Below are 16,181 nucleotides of genomic sequence, written 5' to 3' on the forward strand. Positions count from 1 at the left end.
CCCAGATCAGAACAGAATAATTCCTAGTTAAGAGCTATATAACGAACGGAATAGCCATTCAAAGAACGGTGCAAAAAAGGAAAGCCCAAACATAAGCCACATATGCGAATGAAGAATGAACAACCCGAGCGACTCTCACTCACTTGCCGGTCCAACTCGCACCTTCATCCCCTTCGGCCAAAGTAATGAGCTTCTCAGTGAAGCATCCCCAGGTAGTTTCAGACAATGGCAGAAAAAAGGATAATCATACCTAAAGTAAGATAAAAAAGCAGAACAGCAACCTATTCATCATTGCTAGGCCCTTCAAAGGTTTCTGGAACTCGACGGGAAATAAATTGATGCAGCCTTCTCGAGGCTCTTCCGGAACGTGCAGCACTCCCCTCTTTTGAAGCATTGGTACCTTCTGACCCTGTAGGCATATCTCGTTTTGCCTCCTGGGAGTCACTCTCAACAGTCCAAGATGATGTGGTGGCTACTGACAAAGGTCTGCTCTGGCTACTGGTTGATTTCATCCTCCTGCTCATCGTCCGCGAAAGGGACTTCAGAACACCCGTTTCCTGACCATGTGTCTCGCGCTCTAATCGAGCTATTTCTCCCATCATGGTGGTGTTATTAGTTGCCATATTTTCTTCCGCGATGGGAATGTATAATATCACTCCTCGGGAAGGCGAAATATGCAGAATCTCTTGAATAGCGGCCTGAATAAGTATTGTGCTGCGAAGGTTGGTAATTGGGGCGATAAGGTACGGCAGAGCAAAAACCTTCATCGAGTAAGCTGGAAGTGTCGAGTGGCCGAACCGAAGACAGGCATCTTGTTGGACAGTGACGACCATGAAGGACTCTGACTTTTGATAAATCTGCGCCATACGGGACATGACGCTCGGGACAACCGAGTCTTCGTCCTTGATCTTGATGGTTTACCGTCTCAGTAATTGTAATTATGAGGGAGGGTCCATTGAGCCTTACCTTAACATTCACCTTGATCTCAATCATCACGAGTGAGTCTTGGCTTATGCGTGTAGTTGGAGATAAACGGGGACCACGAGTGTTGAAAACATCTTCAAAGTATTGACTCTTTGTTCTAGTCAATGGCTCCTCATCACTGGTGCTTCTGCGTGCCACTCGCACTGATCTACCACCCTTCAGTGCACTGCGGGTCAAATTCGGGGCTTGGGAGTCGTCGTCTTCCTTGTCCTCGAGGAACATGGACGGTTTCACTGGTGTGCGGTTCAACTTGTTGTTCTGCCGAAGGGTCGCCTCCTCTGACACATGGTGGGATGCGAAAGCTTGGAAGGAGAGGGGTGATTCGAGGACTGGAACTGTCGGAGACAGGCTTGAAGACGAGGTCTCTGAGAGATGATGGCGCCTTCTACGAAGGGAGAAGTCGATTCTATGGCGCTTGTGAGCCATCTTGTCGTCCATCCTCAGCCTCCAGATTGCCTGTGTGAATTGGGGACCAAACCGCAGGGCGATGGATCAGACTCACTGAGGAAGTGTTATCGAATGGCTACCAATTCAGAAGGACGTCCATGTTCGAGGTCTTCTGTGGTTGCTACTTATTTCGTCTAGGTACCTTCCTGTTTTCCCCAGTTGTATCGGGCAGCGAATTTGGCAAGTACTTCTTTCTCCAGGCTTTTAATTGACTTGTAATAAAACAAATACAAGTCTTCTTGGGCTTTTACTTTAGAATTACCCATTATGTATACAGGGATGAACCAGGGGGTTCTGTTATCATCACCCATCTCCGGGTAGGTGGTCCTATACCGTGGAAAGTCTTCCATAAACACGGCCATAGTCCTTAGATTCAGTTCCGCTTTGAATAAAATAGGACATATTCAATTCAGAAATTCTAGATAGTCATAGGCTGAATTTCCACTCATAAAGACCTTGTCAATCCTGCGCCTTCTATCCCATACAATCTCCGAGTCTGACTTGCGTTTGATGTAGAGAACGCGATGCTGTGGAATAAATTCCTCATCTGTCGATTCTCTTTTCCATGAGTTAAGGCTGGCCTCCATTCGTCCGTCGAATCGATCCTCGTAACCAATGATGTAGTCCGTGCTATCGTACTTTTCATCCCAAATTAGGCGATTGACAATATCTTCCCAATTGTTTCTCGATGTTAGCCGAGAGTTTCATTAGGCTAGAGAATGCGATCATAGATACCTGCGACTGGTCGAAGTCTATTCTCCGTAGATTGCGAGCTCTTTGCTTCTGGAGATCTCTGTAGCTGCGTGTCTTTGGTGACAGGAGGTGTTGGGCTTCTCTCCCGGGAGCCTGCCCGCTGAAAGTCTTCAGCCGGATCAACCCTTAGGGTTTGTTCTTCCTGGGTTTTGGATGGTGACGCCATGGTTGGAATAAAATTCAATGTCGCTCGCAATGCTCTAAAAGGGAGAAATTAAAAGATGTTGAGGTGTTGAGAGATAGTGTGTGTGCTGTGAGTACCCAAATGTCCCCCCGGACCTGCATTATATATACCTCTACACCACGCAGCCATTGTTGTGATATCGGCTGGAAATCTTCATTCAGAACTATCCAACATCAGTCATGTCTTGTGAAGCCACAAGGATCAATCATACTGGTGAGTCAGGCACTGCCTCAAGGGGCTCAAAGCCACCACCTTGAATGACACACAGCCATCGGGACTAACTGGTGAACGTGTGAGACAGCCAATGATGAAGCATGCTTGCGTCTGGATGAGTCAGAGGCCAAAGTGTCATGAATTATGAATGAAATGAAACCTCAATAAGGGCCGGATACTTCGGCTTTCAATGTCATCTACTGGGTAGTAAGTAGGTAGTAAGTAAGGAGGGAGGACGTTAGAGATTATTAGTAGATCCTCCGTATGTACCTGTACCTCCGAACCTCAGAGTAAATGGAGCATATACATGGCAAAGAAACAACATTAAAATAAAACCAAGAAATACAATGGATATCACAGTGAAATAATTTACTTGAAAATGGCATAATATTCCTTGATAATTTTGCTGTGATGCTGGCCATTTCTCCCCAATGTTCTTCTCTAATTTTTTTTTTCCCATGACTCTTAGCTCCGTTGGGTTGCTTTCATTTCTCGCTCGCGCGGAGACCCAGTCCAAACTCCAAAGCAATTTCTCCCCCCACGCGACGCGTTCTTTATATAGAAAAAAGAATTGCTATTCAACACACAGCCTCAACTTGGTGATGTGACAATCAGTCTGTTATCACAATGGATGATGCTACTACTTCCCTGCTCACTGAACATTTCAGTTATACCCCTCTGGTGAGTATTGCGCCGGGATCAGCCTGGAACCTTCGCGCCCGCCATAGCTAACAGGGCTGCAGTCGCTGATAGACGACATTATCAATTCAATCAACAATCTCATATACCAAGCGATTTCCAGTCTCGAAAATGGTCTTAATTCCACCCCTCCGGAGCGTCTGGGATTTGGACACGCCAGCAATAGTTCTACCATCCCCGACACGGACGAAGACGGGAACGTTGTTTACCCGGAGGCGCAACTGGAGATAGAGAATGGATTGCATCAATTAGAAACTCTCCTTGAGGCGACTGTGGACAAGGCCTTTGATAAATTCGAAATTTTCGTGTTGCGAAATATTTTCAGGGTGCCGGATGACCTGGCGGGGTGGATCAGACTCAAGCATTACGAGGTACGAAAGTGGTGTTGGATTTTTAAGGTGTTCCCAGGGGCTTCAAATTAACTTACGCTTCCGTTGCAGAATATATCTCTGAACCCGTCCCCCGATGCCTCAACCCCTGAAACGATTCTCGCCCAGCGCCGAAAATTACAAGAAACCAAGAAACTGAACCGGGCGTTGAAGCAAGAGAGCGCAAGAAATGAGTTGATGATTTCCCAGCTGCGAACAATTTTGTCAGCGGTACAATCGCCAGAGGCTGTCAACGATACCAAAGGGGAGGGTGAATCTACGTCCGTTGCGCCCGGGAAGAAGGATATTATGGACTTGTCATTCTTAACATCGAGTCCTGCTGCTCGCCAATTACGGATTGGGGTCGCTACTGGTTCAAACACACAACAACATACACCCCTGACAACTAACACCACTTTTATCTTGTCTCAACTCCCTGCGCTACAGGCGGTCTTGAGAGAGTTGCAGCCTAGACTCGCTACTTTGCCGAAGTCTGCACCTGCGAGCGACAAGGAATCCAAGGCAGATGAGAGAAGAGAGTACATTGATAATAGGATCAGACTGCATCTTGAGCGATCTGGTCAGCTAGCGGCTGCAAGTGACGGCAATACTGCTTTCGCTGGCCGTAAGATGGATATTTCTGAAGCGCAGGCGCTTGAAACCGTCGCGGGGATGCTTACACAAGGGTCTACAAAGAAGGACTAGGAAGAGGGAAGATTGAGCATTTTTCTTTCAAGAATCTTCTCCTTTGCAAAGCAATTCTAAGTACGACTTTGCTGCCGGACACCATCAGAATTTTCCTGAATTATGCAGACCAGGATACGCTCCATGTCTGCTGGTTCCTTCTAAATGGAACCACATCCACTTTGTCTGACTTGAGGATATCAATAATCTTCTCTTCTTTCTGCTCGAGGGTGATGAACTCTTTCTGCTCGCTCTCGAGGCCATAAAATGCACGACCATACTTGCTCATAAAGCCCTCGAGTATCTCCGGAGTGATGTCTTCCTCCTTCAAAACACCGTTTTGACAAGCCTGCTCGAAAGCATCAATCACGAGCTGGGTCGTGTAAGGCTGGGTGAATACACCGGCAGCGATCTTGTCCCCTCCTCGCTTGGAAATGGATGGGTGAGGTGCACTATCGGAACCAAAGAAGAACTTGGAGTTTCCAGATGCCGCTGCGCGCAAAAGGGCATCGCGATCAGCAGGGGTTTTTGCGACAGGCTTGCAGAAGCAGTGTGGGTCTCCTGCCCACGAATCAATGATGATTGATAGATGGTGGGCGGTTACTATAATGAGCGAAGCTGGTCAGGTGATCTTGCAGGTGCAATATCAGGGGGAAACGTGGTTGATTGAACTTACTCGTTCCTGCAACGGTAGGACCGCACTTCTTGACAGCTTCAACTGCTGCTGCGGTTGTGCAGTGTTCAAGGATAATTCGAAGCTTGGGGAACTTTGCGTGCAGGTCAAGGAGGGTGGGAAGGAAACGCTCCTCTGCCGAGAGGACCGTCACATCGCCTTTAGAAGGAACCTCACCGTGGAGGTTAAGGATCAGGCCCTGGCGCTCCATCTCCGCAAAGACGGGATAGAATTGGACATAATCCACTACACCGGCGGAGGAGTTGGTAGTTACACCTGCTGGGTAACTCTTGACGCCAGTGACACCCCGTTTCTTGGCTTCGATGATGGTTTCAGGTGTAATTGACTCATGGAGGTAAAGAGACATGAGGAAGTTTACATTTGGCTCAATGGCGAGTAAACGCTTCTTATACTCGAGGGCACGGTCGACTGTAGTCACCGGAGGCACGAGATTTGGCTAGCATCATGTTACTTCACATATCCCAAATATATCCGAGCTTGTCATTGTATATCCTCACCATAACGTAGACCGTGTTCACACCACCTTGTCTGATGGTGGGAGTAACCAATTCCATCATCTCGCCATCGCGAAGATGAACTTAAGCCTGCCATCAGCTTCTTTATCCCACCGCAATGAGCAGCGTCGAATGTACGCACCATGGAAATCAGCGGAGGCGGGGAGTGTCGCTCCCTGTAATTTGGAAAGAGGCATTGCGGGCAGTTAGTTGGCTTTGTTCGAAACCAACAATCAATTGTCCTTGCAACTGCTGGAGCTGAATCCGTCGAGAACTGGCTAGATGATTCTCTCAATATCCAATCCCTGAACTGTACTTTGATAGTACCCAATGTTTCTGTTCGATGCAATCTCTTGGGCTTTTTTTTTTGCCTTCCCCGCCAATTTTTTCTGTATCGCGTGGGGGGTTCCATGTGTGGGCTGTGATTGGTTGAAGTCATGTGCCGGAATAGCCGCCCACGACGGGAGTCAGTCTCGACTCTCTCATACTCCATACCTGTCTTTTATAGGTCAGTCTCAAACCAATTGATGATCGTCCCAGCATTGTGTGTGAGATGCACTAACTAGCCCAGGTCGATACGCGCCCTTGGGTGACAATATTAGAAACTTTCCTGCAGGAATCAGCGTGAAGAATCCTGCCCCTGAGGAACAAGGTTGTCGCTAGGTCTCCGCACCAGGGAATAGCAAATGAGCTTCTTCCTGCTGAGGAGGAGCGGCTGCAGGCCTCCTATCACTGGCTTTCTGCAGAAGATATCTCAGATCGGTGCTTGTTGAAAATTAATGTCTAATATCTGGGAAACGGATACTTGGGCGATTGGACAATTTCGTCCCTCCGGATTGAGATATCATTCGAGTACTTAACACCCAGATAGATCCCTTTCGTGGAGCTACCTTCTCTTCATACCTACCGTATCTTCAGCGACATTTGTCTTTCCTCTCTCCTCTTTTTTTCAGTTCTATCAGATTTCGTTCATTTTAAAGATTTTCACTTCTGTCTTCTGGAAAGACTGTTCTTATCACTTTCGTTTTGTATACTCTACTATTGTCAGGGGAATTGCTGCATCCTTCGAACCTTTACCCTTTGAGTTGCTCCAAATTAGCATCACATTTTCCTAGTCATCTCACTCGCGGATCGAAGTCTTGACCTTTTCTTGCACACACTTTTTTGTAACAAAATGACTTCTGCAGCATCTTTGACAGGCTCCTATCATGCATCCTGCGCATCAGATGCAGAGGAGTCTAGCTTTCTTAAACAAACCCGTTACCTTCGCTGGATTCGAATTGGCCTTGCGTTTATCATTCTCGGGGTGTCTGTTTCGCTCATTGCCTGCGAGGCGGTGCCTTATCGGTACTATAAGAAGACTTCTTCATATGAGAGGGTCGAACTGTATCTCTGGCCATTGAACCTGGATATCCGTCCGACAATCGCAATGTTGGCCTGCGGTTGTGTGGTGGCCTTTTTAAGCTTGTTCTTCATCGTCGTTGCTCTCCTGCCTTCGGTTAGTTCATTTCTAGATTCGATGCATGCTCTTGCTAACTAAGAAGTAGCCCCATTCGCATATTAGACGCATCAATATGGCTGGGGTTGCCAAGTCCGTCTGTGGATTCATCACCGCATTGATTGGAGTTGTCTTTGCCATTTACTTACCTGGGTCGCTGTATCCTTCTGGCTTCAGCGAGAATGAGACGCTTCATTCTTGGACCTGTAAATGGAAAGGTTCACATTCTGTACCCAGCGTTCTATCCAGTGGAGATAATGAGGCTGCTCCTCCGCCATCTCATTTTGCGCGAGACTGTGCTGCCACTCATGCTGGCTTTGCCCTCCTCGGACTCTTGATTGGACTGGAGGTTCTCATGATAATTGCCTCGGGACTGGGGACGTGGCTTGAACTGAGTGTGGCCAAGAAGCGGATGCAAGGGCAGTACCAGCTCGAGAAGATTGAAATGATGATTAAACATGGTCAGCGATAGTTAGGTAGTTATTGTTATTGATATTGGAGATCTTCATGCTGGAATAGAACTTGGAAATGGTATGGGGTTCGATTGAAAGAACTCCTGGGTTGTGCCTAATCCTGGAGATGGGCAAATTCCAATAATCGTGTTGGGCGGCTTTGAATCACCGATTTTGATGTGTGTAATTAGTGGCCTTTGCGCATCCGTGTGTTTCCTGGAGACATGTATAGACTAGTTGAATAATAGTTGGGGTTCTTACTGAGTGCGGAGAGTAGAACGCCCTTCTTGAGACGTTAAGTTTTGAGGTTATCCCCGTCTGCCACAAGAGGATGTCAATCTCACACTACCTATATGTAGTTATAAGCAAGTAATGGACTGACTACTAGTAGTCTTTAGGGCTCAAGCTCAATCACGGTATTGAATGCAAAGGCCATCCTCCCTTTACTGATAGTTCGGTTTTCCCTTAACCCCAGCTTTGGTTTTATTTTCTCGATTACGATACCGATATTAATCAAGAAAACAAATATAAGGGAGCTTTCCCGACACGGATGCTGAACCCAAGGCCCAGAAAATGAAGGTATTGACTGATATTCAATACCTGGAACGGATTTATACAACAGCTGGCTGCATGGTTACTGTCCCTAGGTTGTCATATTACTTACAGTTATGCTTGTATTTATGGGATCAAGAACACCCTATCTTGTGAGCTTGGTTTTTTTTTTTTTCTGGCCATAAACTCGTTTTATCGTATGAGGGCTCATTCGTGAGAGTGGACTGCTGTGGTCACATTAGTCTCACAAAATGATTCTCAAGGAATACGAGGAGATTCTAGGGCTTATGAGCTCTTTCTTTTCTAAGAATCACAATCTTCATGAGTCATCTTGCGATGCATTTTGCTCCTTGGGTTCCTTCCCAGACTCGAGCATCCATCATCCATCTCTAGTGCACACCTCCACAAGAACATCACATCAAGATCGTCATCAACCCACGCAGGGTTAGCCAAAATGGAGACGAGCACACAAAACAAGATTAGAGAAATTGAAGGCGACCTCTTCGATGCTCCAAATGGCGCAGCATTAATCCGTAAGTCCAATACTATCCTACTATATCAAAGAGGGCCGCCACTGAGCTGATTTCAATAGATGCGTGTAATTGTCAAGGATCTTGGGGAAAAGGAATTGCATTGGCATTCCGAAACAAGGTAACTAAGCCCATCATCGCTCTATCCACATAATCTCCTGAGACCTCCTGGGTGATTGACCACTTCATGACCGCCAGTATCCTACTGCATTCGCGATCTACCGATCTTTCTGCCAGAACCATGCGAGGAACATTCAAGATCAGGACGTCTCGCCGCGAACCGGGAGAAAGATCCAGCTCCCCGAGGGACGCGCTCTAATTATCCCGCCCCAGGCGCAGGACTACGACGAGCAGGGGAGCAAGAAACACTGGATTGTCTGTCTATTTACGTCGCGGGGATACGGGCGGAATGTGAGTAGTGCAGAGGTGATTCTCGAGAACACGGAGCTGGCCGTTGCGGATATGAAGAAACAGCTCCAGGAGCTATCCGAGTCCCCGGCAGGTGAATATGATATCGCGGTTGATGGATTGTGGTCATGTCGATTCAATGCTGGGCTTTTTGGAGTAGACTGGTCACTTTCACGCCAGGTACTAGAGGACTCCGGGTTGGAAGTTACTGTTGTTCGTCCTCCTGGTGAGAAGTAAGTTTGGTTTTGCCTGGGTTTAACTATTTGTACACTGCATCCGAGTTTCATCGCAGTAAAATATTCAGATATTGACAACCTTTTCTTCCACAAATAAATCATCTCTGTACCCCTCACCCATTTGACAATCACCTGACTTCGCGTTTTCCCGACACGCGACGACCTCAACGCGTTCTACTAATCGTCCACATACCCATCCATCACACTATTCAACACTTCACAATCCAAAGAGCCAGGCTTCAAATATACATACGGGACCAAAATGCCCCCAGAACGCCAACCCGCCCAAAAGCGCAGACGACTACCATTCAACCCACCAAGTCGCGCGTCAACCACCACCCCCGCCGCCACCGGCCCATCCACAACCACAACCACCAAACCAAAGCCCAAGTCCAAGTCCAACAAGGATCCCAAGACATCAACAACGATAAAAAAGAAAACCTCCAAGACCAACAGAATCGCCTCCTCATCAAAACCTGCTCCGCGCGCATCAGCCTCTTCGCACAGGAAATCCCCGACCCCAGTATCCGAAAGCGCCACCACAGAGTCAGGACCAGACTCCCAACCACCCTCGGACTCTGGACCCCGCTCACGGTCTCGCTCACGCTCAGGAAGCCGCGCGCCCTCTTCCCCGTCCGAGGGAGAACCAGATTACATCCTTGCAGAGATCACGCATACAGACCAGACTGAGGACGTGGTCTCAAGCGAGCCGCTTATCCCCCGGAAACTGTTGACGCGGCTGCTCCATCACCATTTTCGGAACGAGAAGACGAAGATCGCAAAGGATGCCAATGCGGCTGTTGCCAAGTACATTGATGTTTATGTGAGAGAGGCGGTGGCTAGAGCTGCTTATGAGAGGGCGGAGGGGGGGACTGGGGCACCGGGGGTTGGAGATGGGTTTTTGGAGGTATGTTTTGCTTGCTTTGCTTTTTTTTTTCCCCTCTTTCCGTCTTTCTGGGGTATGGGCGTGAGCTAAGCTTTTATTGTGCGTGTGTGTGTAGGTTGAAGATCTTGAGAAGATGGGACCGCAGCTTGCTATGGATTTTTAATTGTGCTGCCATGCATGCATGCTGAATGGATTGGGGGTTTTTTGGAGTTGGGAGTTTGGGCTTTTTTGGGGGGGGGGGGGGGGGGGGCTTTGATGCATTGTGATACCAGTGAATTGCACCGTGATTACATTTTAGTGGTGGTGATAGTATTTATTATTGAAGATGTTATTGAAACGCTATGCATAAGAGAGAAGAAAAAAAAAAAGGTCTATGTACAGTGCTCTATTGCTGATTTGTTGAAGATGTTCAACCGTTCACCAATGCATCCGTGGCGACGGTTGTAGGTGTGTCAACTGAGTCCTCTGGGACCTTATCCTCGGAGGCTTTATTGGACTCCATAAGAGCCGGAGAGTCTTTGTTCTCCGTCTTCTCGCCGTTCTCTGAGTTCTTCGCGTCACTCTTTTTAGCAGTGAGTGCCCCGCTTTCTATCGCCTCTTCTGGCAAAGGACGAACGTGTGGCTGGCAAACCCAGAATGGCCGGCCATATTCAGCGATAGTGGCCTTCGACCCCGTCAAATCTTGGTCTGGAGGTGTCTCGAAGCGCTCCGGAAACTGCTCATACTCTTGGAGCCCCTCCTTGACGGCCTGCTCGACAAGAGACAAAGCATGCTCGTACGATGCCAAGTCACGGGGAGTTGACCTGGCAAGAGCATCTCGAACATTGGTATGACTTGAAACCATTGGTCGAAGAAGCTGGAAAAGGTGTCCTTGCATGACCCTAAGATTAGGGTTTGGGGGACCGGAGTTCTTTTGTTTTTCGCGCTTCTGTTTCTTCTTTGGTGGCCCATCCTCAACGTCTCCTTCTGTGGTAGTATTTGTGACTGATTGTCCCTCCTCCGGATCGGAAGGTATATATAGTGGTTCTCGCTCGGGAACTGGCTGTTCGAGAACGTATTGGTACACAATGTCTAGATATCGCCGGAAGACTGCATCTATGCGGTACCCACCCCTTCCGTCCCGGCCTCTCCAGTATTCTCTTCCCTCGCTACCAACCGGAGGAGGCTGGCTGAAAATCGACGGATCTGTCAGGTTGCCTTCGGCACTCATCACGCCGTCGGCACCGGTGGCCTCAAGGCAACGTTCCAAGTCGTCGTGGTTTAGATTGTTTCCATTTGCAAATATGACGGTCTCCGGTGGCAGGTTGTCTCGCAGGTATCGAATATAGCTCCAGTCAGCCAGACCGGTGTTGTGGCCTTTTTGTTCCCTTCTTCGTCCATGAAGGGTGATAATGCTTGCCCCTGCAGAGAGAATCATCTTGGCGTATTCTAGCGTCTTCTCTTTCGATTCCTGGATCCGAAATTTTGCGGTAATGGGGACTGAAAGTTCAGTATGCAGTCTATTGATCAGCTTATAAATCAAATCCCAGTCCTCCTGCAGGAAGGCTCCATAATGGCCCCTTCGAGCAATGCCTTGGGGGCAACCCAAGTTTAGATCCACGGCGTCGCAGTACGGTGCCACATGACGTGCTGCCTCTAGGAAATCATCGGGATCGTTCGCGCAAAACTGTACAAAAAGCGGTCGGTCTACTTTAGGGTTGCCGTCTAGGAATAGCGCGTCGTCGCCTTTGTGGCCGGCCGCAGCGCGAGTGGGGTGGAAAGATTGTGCACGGTAGCCAGGGTTTTCACGGAATAGCCGTGCGTGATACATCGGGGAGTATGCGAGAACGGATTGAGAATCTTCCGGGGACATGAAAGAACGAGTGAGCATGCGCCATGCCTACATTCAACCATAACCATTAGCTCGAGGACGCCGGAATGCCATGCGATTTGATGGGGAGATTTACAAATTCGGACCGGTCCACCATGGGCGCGATGATGTACCTCGGGCTGCCTATGCTCTTGTAGAATTCCCTGCCATGGAGCTTCTTAATGGACGCCGGACTTGTCTCCTCGCGCGCACTGGGGCTGGTAGCATTATTTCCCAGCGCGGGGGTTGTCTCGGAGACGGCCATTTTTGCCTGATTTGAGCCAGAGAACTTGAGTAAATATCGCCCCAGCCAGGGGGTGAGGAAGCGCTTAACCCCTATGGTGAATGACGAGAGGCAGCAATATTCCGAGACTTTTAAGTAAGCGCGTATGGATCCTCATTCCAAGTTGCGCTTCTCAATCTTTTTTTTTTTTTTTTTTTTTTTTTTTTTTTTGGGATACCGATACACGGAACGTAATAATGTTATTCCGCTTATCTCTTATCCGAAGATCTTGGCGTTTTTGCTATCTTTGTATATTCCAAGCCACGGAGCCTCACAGTTGATTTGCTTATGGAGCAAAGGCTTCAAGATAGCCAACAATTCATTATCATTACATTTTCATCCAATGCAAGATCGCAAATGGTAGCACATCCACGAGATCAGTGGACTAGAGCGACTCCATCTCTCACTCCAGCCACGACACCTACCTCTGCCAGAATCAAAGAGCGATATTCCTCACCAACTACAGATATATCGTCGGGATTATATTGGGGCCTGTAAGATCGTTAGGTCTGTCAAAATTGGACTATGCCCAATTAGGATATAGATGCTAGTTGGCAAAGCAAGCAGCAATCAATAAATCTCGTCGATTTGTCCCTCAGTCAAAGGGTTGAAAGGGAAGCGAGAGATCCTTCGCTTCCCGCCCTCCTACACACAACAACCCATATACGAATTCTTTGGATATATATATAGTAAATACAATATTCCCACGTTTCACCGTTGAACTACCCCCAACGGATAAACCAATAAATCCGACAGAATAGGAATAGCTTCGGATCGCCGAGCGAAGAGAAAAGTTGGTCTACCTCGCGATTGTTGGCGATGGTGAAACCTCAATCTGCTCCAAGGTGACTTTTGACAGATTCAATGAAGTAACGTTCAGCGGGTCCTCTAGAGTACTAGGTCCTCTCATGTTGTGTGCGACGTCGCCTGCTCTTCCCAGAGACTGTTGCTAATCTACCCCACCCGCCATATATCAACAATGGACAACACGGGAGGAAGTGGGAGTAAGTTCATGGTCCAATCGGTAGCTTCTCTGTGTTGGCATCGGCTGACATATTTATACAGTATCATGTTCAATATCCTTATCAGAAGATGGGGGGCATGCAGCGCAGTTAAACGGGAAAGATCTGATTGTTCATCTGAACCCGACTGCTTCGGAGTTTAAGGAAGTGCAGGTCGTTAAGGTCAAAGAAAACGGATGCAAGTTCTTAAAATTCTCTCGATCGAACCCGGAGCTAGCACCAGGGACACATGACTATGATGTGGAAGGTATTCCCAGCCGACGCCTGCTCTGTGCTAGTGATTCTCGAGTCCTAGTTTGGGAAGCGAACCCATTGCAATTGCAAGCAGAGATCGAGAACATCGAGAGCGGCGCTCTGAACATCGATTTTGGCGGCGATGAAAATGAAGTGATCGTTTTCCATGCCTGGCATACCAAGCTTACTGTTTTCGAGCTGGACACTGGCCGCAGCCAGATCATCAAATCTCCGAAATTTTCTCACTATAATAGCTTTGGATATCGACCAAAGACACGACAATTTGCCGTTCTACTAAAGCCCGAGGCGGCAGATATATTAACTATTCATGAGTTTCGGTCATATGAGCTTATCGGCCGGGAGGTTCTCCCAACAGTCGACGCGCAAGGCCTAAAATGGAGCCCAGATGGGCGATGGATTGCTGTGTGGGATGCCGCAAGTGCGGGCACTAAGGTCCTCATTTTCACAGCGGATGGCCAGGTCTTCCGGACTTATACGGGACCTCCAGAATCTGACGGATCCTTCGACCTCGGCGTCAAGGGTATTGAATGGAGTCCTGTCTCTGGGCAGAGCGGTGCATCAGAGATCTTGGCTGTTGGGAAGGTTGATGGGACAGTAGATTTGTTACGAACGAAAACAGTGAGTTTTATATTCTAGCCCATGATTGCCCTGGAATTTATTCAACGTTAACGGGATTCAGTTTTCTTGCTCGTCTACCCTTTCACATGTCTTTCAAATAGACCAATACTCTCCTAGTATTTGGCGCGAAAGATCCACCGCTGGAGGTGGAGGGTTGGAATATGCCGAATCTTCAGGCTCGTCTGCGTTCACTACTACGGTTGAACCCTCAGGCGCTCCGCGTGGAGTATCGATGATGGGATTTAGTTCAGATGGCACTCTTTTAAGCACGGTTGATCAGATCCGACCCAATATTGTTTGGATCTGGAGTTTGGAGAATTCACCAACTCTGGTTTCGGCCCTCGTCCACGAACATGCAGTAAGACAGGTTGTCTGGCATCATTCAAGGACACAACTACTTATAACCACGGCCAATGCGGCCCTGCCTGGCGTTCGATACTGGGGTCTCCATGGGCCGCCGTCGATTGTGCGGATTCCTGGTTCCCGGAATGATAGTGGAAAATGCGACGTGCGGTGGTTGTCATCGGATCAAAGTGAGGAGTCAAGATTTTGGTTTGGAACCCCTGACGATTTTATTCTCGGCTATATCGAGGGGGAAGGGCAGACTGGCGCATCCCATTTCAGATTCCTGAACGCCATCAGTGGTAAGGCGTCTTCGGCCAGCCATGGGGCGGCCAATATGAGCCGGTGACGGATAGTATTTGCTGATGAGCTTCTTGTACACAATTTTACGATTGAACGAGCTTTTTTCATTAATAGATACCAAATTCATTATATTCATAGTACCGTCAGTATATTCTTCATCACCGTCCATTCTCAGTGTATGGTTGGGATTAGATTGATACCTCAGGCAACATAATACATAGAGCTACTAGTAGCCAATCACAAACTGCCCAACAGCCAATGCTAACCGAGACAGAGCCAGAGAGGGCTTAGGGCTAGCGACCACGTGATGCTGAGTCATCCCCCACTCGAATTTCGCACTTGGGCTCAAACTTCCAGGCCGCTTCAGTTCCGTAGCTCTGCTCTCGTTGAACAACCACACAGACAGTCAAAATGGTGAGTACCATCGTCCTGGATTTATTCTATATCTCACTGAATCCAATATCAATATTGAATATGATGCTAATTCATACAACAGGCTCCTGCAGGCAAGCAAAAGAAGAAGTGGTCCAAGGGCAAGGGTACGCATTCTACCGTCTTTCATCTCCTCCCCAAAAAAGTCTTTTCATTTCCAGTCATCGAAACCATCGCACGATTTCGCGGCATTCGGCATCAACGAAAGAAAAGAAATCGTATCATTCGTGTCTCTGCGCGTTTGGCGCGATGGCAGAGATGGCAGAAATGGCCGACACCAAGTTTGCATGATGGGAGAACTGTGTGGCTAACATGACTCTTCTTACTACAGTCAAGGACAAGGCCCAGCACGCCGTTGTTTTCGAGAAGCAGACCCTTGAGAGGCTCAACAAGGACGTCCAGTCCTACCGCCTCATCACCGTCGCTACCCTCGTCGATCGTCTTAAGATCAACGGCAGCTTGGCCCGCCAGGCTCTTGCTGACCTCGAGGAGAAGGGACAGATCAAGAAGGTTGTTGGTCACTCCAAGATGAACATCTACAGTACGTTTTCACCTACCTACCCCCCATTTTTACCGAATTTTCACGGGCTCACTGTTTTTTTTTTTTTTTTTAGCCCGCGCCGTTACCGCTGAGTAAACGTTTCCCCGTTACGAATGATTTCCCTCGCGGTGCTTTTTTATACCATTGCTACGAATGATATCTCTCGAAAATTCGAAAGTCTGGCTGGGCTTATGATGTTGGTGGTACGATGAATCAATTTCGCACCCGGAATGAAGAATCGCGCTACCGGGCATGTCAAATATATCTTGACCAAATCAAACCTGATTAAAATTGTTCCAACTTGTTTTACTTTTTCTACATACGTAAACCCGCGCACGTAGCCTAGACCAAGGCAGCAACAACTATATACCATTCATTCCCGGTGCTATTGAGAGAAAAAAAAAAAAAAGAGGGGGGTTCAGAAATGTAGTATTATAATTTTACAAAGGATTTC

The 16,181-nt window shown here is 48.0% G+C and overlaps 9 protein-coding genes across 9 annotated transcripts; 5 read left to right on the forward strand and 4 right to left on the reverse strand.

Moving 5' to 3' along the window:
• P175DRAFT_0499362 (MIF domain protein) lies at nt 1-894 on the reverse strand (the record flags this gene model as incomplete). Its single annotated transcript, XM_040896722.1, has 1 exon — nt 1-894. A coding segment is annotated over exon 1 (590 nt), but the record flags the coding sequence as incomplete, so codon positions are not given.
• An 852-nt stretch (nt 895-1,746) lies between these two features.
• P175DRAFT_0499363 (uncharacterized protein) lies at nt 1,747-2,342 on the reverse strand (the record flags this gene model as incomplete). The annotated part of the gene is made up of 1 exon (XM_040896723.1): nt 1,747-2,342. A coding segment is annotated over exon 1 (178 nt), but the record flags the coding sequence as incomplete, so codon positions are not given.
• A 437-nt stretch (nt 2,343-2,779) lies between these two features.
• Nucleotides 2,780-4,395, forward strand: P175DRAFT_0147174 (MIND complex subunit MTW1). Its single transcript, XM_040892436.1, has 3 exons — nt 2,780-3,262; nt 3,325-3,651; nt 3,721-4,395. Exons 1-3 carry the CDS (start codon nt 3,209-3,211, stop codon nt 4,351-4,353), a joined length of 1,014 nt encoding a protein of 337 aa, XP_040754219.1. The 5' UTR covers nt 2,780-3,208; the 3' UTR covers nt 4,354-4,395.
• P175DRAFT_0474344 (dihydroorotase) lies at nt 4,359-5,868 on the reverse strand. The gene is made up of 4 exons (XM_040895202.1): nt 5,663-5,868; nt 5,524-5,603; nt 5,009-5,462; nt 4,359-4,935 (listed from the first exon to the last, which is right to left on the reverse strand). Exons 1-4 carry the CDS (start codon nt 5,715-5,717, stop codon nt 4,454-4,456), a joined length of 1,071 nt encoding a protein of 356 aa, XP_040754220.1. The 5' UTR covers nt 5,718-5,868; the 3' UTR covers nt 4,359-4,453.
• Nucleotides 5,869-6,694: 826 nt separating this feature from the next.
• On the forward strand, nt 6,695-7,490 carry P175DRAFT_0529908 (uncharacterized protein; the record flags this gene model as incomplete). The annotated part of the gene is made up of 2 exons (XM_040899736.1): nt 6,695-7,018; nt 7,068-7,490. 2 exons carry the CDS (start codon nt 6,695-6,697, stop codon nt 7,488-7,490), a joined length of 747 nt encoding a protein of 248 aa, XP_040754221.1.
• Nucleotides 7,491-8,420: 930 nt separating this feature from the next.
• Nucleotides 8,421-9,236, forward strand: P175DRAFT_0499367 (macro domain-containing protein). The gene is made up of 3 exons (XM_040896724.1): nt 8,421-8,555; nt 8,615-8,673; nt 8,751-9,236. The coding sequence occupies exons 1-3, from the start codon at nt 8,477-8,479 to the stop codon at nt 9,195-9,197; spliced, it is 585 nt and encodes a 194-aa protein (XP_040754222.1). The 5' UTR covers nt 8,421-8,476; the 3' UTR covers nt 9,198-9,236.
• Nucleotides 9,237-9,328: 92 nt separating this feature from the next.
• P175DRAFT_0147224 (CENP-X/MHF2 family protein) lies at nt 9,329-10,207 on the forward strand. Its single transcript, XM_040892437.1, has one exon. The coding sequence runs from the start codon at nt 9,459-9,461 to the stop codon at nt 10,170-10,172; it is 714 nt and encodes a 237-aa protein (XP_040754223.1). The 5' UTR covers nt 9,329-9,458; the 3' UTR covers nt 10,173-10,207.
• A 200-nt stretch (nt 10,208-10,407) lies between these two features.
• P175DRAFT_0499369 (tRNA-dihydrouridine synthase family protein) lies at nt 10,408-11,987 on the reverse strand. The gene has a single exon (XM_040896725.1). The coding sequence runs from the start codon at nt 11,932-11,934 to the stop codon at nt 10,492-10,494; it is 1,443 nt and encodes a 480-aa protein (XP_040754224.1). The 5' UTR covers nt 11,935-11,987; the 3' UTR covers nt 10,408-10,491.
• Nucleotides 11,988-12,996: 1,009 nt separating this feature from the next.
• P175DRAFT_0453818 (uncharacterized protein) lies at nt 12,997-16,006 on the forward strand. The gene is made up of 6 exons (XM_040894554.1): nt 12,997-13,218; nt 13,280-14,109; nt 14,171-14,753; nt 15,275-15,307; nt 15,518-15,727; nt 15,801-16,006. Exons 1-6 carry the CDS (start codon nt 13,194-13,196, stop codon nt 15,821-15,823), a joined length of 1,704 nt encoding a protein of 567 aa, XP_040754225.1. The 5' UTR covers nt 12,997-13,193; the 3' UTR covers nt 15,824-16,006.
• Nucleotides 16,007-16,181: the final 175 nt, after the last annotated feature.

This window comes from Aspergillus ochraceoroseus (assembly GCF_002846915.1).
Source record: "Aspergillus ochraceoroseus IBT 24754 chromosome Unknown P175scaffold_2, whole genome shotgun sequence".
Classification (NCBI taxonomy): domain Eukaryota; kingdom Fungi; phylum Ascomycota; class Eurotiomycetes; order Eurotiales; family Aspergillaceae; genus Aspergillus; species Aspergillus ochraceoroseus.

Excerpts from the sequence above, each read along its gene's own strand:
- P175DRAFT_0147174 (XM_040892436.1), top strand. The coding sequence starts at position 3,209 with ATGGATGATGCTACTACTTCCCTGCTCACTGAACATTTCAGTTATACC. Across the intron at positions 3,263-3,324 it reads ATTTCAGTTATACCCCTCTG|TCGCTGATAGACGACATTAT; the intron begins GTGAGTATTGCG and ends ACAGGGCTGCAG. Across the intron at positions 3,652-3,720 it reads TCAGACTCAAGCATTACGAG|AATATATCTCTGAACCCGTC; the intron begins GTACGAAAGTGG and ends CTTCCGTTGCAG.
- P175DRAFT_0474344 (XM_040895202.1), bottom strand. The coding sequence starts at position 5,717 with ATGCCTCTTTCCAAATTACAGGGAGCGACACTCCCCGCCTCCGCTGAT. Across the intron at positions 5,604-5,662 it reads CGCCTCCGCTGATTTCCATG|TTCATCTTCGCGATGGCGAG; the intron begins GTGCGTACATTC and ends GGCAGGCTTAAG. Across the intron at positions 4,936-5,008 it reads TCCTACCGTTGCAGGAACGA|TAACCGCCCACCATCTATCA; the intron begins GTAAGTTCAATC and ends CGCTCATTATAG.
- P175DRAFT_0499367 (XM_040896724.1), top strand. The coding sequence starts at position 8,477 with ATGGAGACGAGCACACAAAACAAGATTAGAGAAATTGAAGGCGACCTC. Across the intron at positions 8,556-8,614 it reads AAATGGCGCAGCATTAATCC|ATGCGTGTAATTGTCAAGGA; the intron begins GTAAGTCCAATA and ends TGATTTCAATAG. Across the intron at positions 8,674-8,750 it reads CATTGGCATTCCGAAACAAG|TATCCTACTGCATTCGCGAT; the intron begins GTAACTAAGCCC and ends CATGACCGCCAG.
- P175DRAFT_0147224 (XM_040892437.1), top strand. The coding sequence starts at position 9,459 with ATGCCCCCAGAACGCCAACCCGCCCAAAAGCGCAGACGACTACCATTC.
- P175DRAFT_0499369 (XM_040896725.1), bottom strand. The coding sequence starts at position 11,934 with ATGTCCCCGGAAGATTCTCAATCCGTTCTCGCATACTCCCCGATGTAT.
- P175DRAFT_0453818 (XM_040894554.1), top strand. The coding sequence starts at position 13,194 with ATGGACAACACGGGAGGAAGTGGGA. Across the intron at positions 14,110-14,170 it reads ATTTGTTACGAACGAAAACA|TTTTCTTGCTCGTCTACCCT; the intron begins GTGAGTTTTATA and ends AACGGGATTCAG. Across the intron at positions 15,308-15,517 it reads GCAAGGGTACGCATTCTACC|TCAAGGACAAGGCCCAGCAC; the intron begins GTCTTTCATCTC and ends TTCTTACTACAG.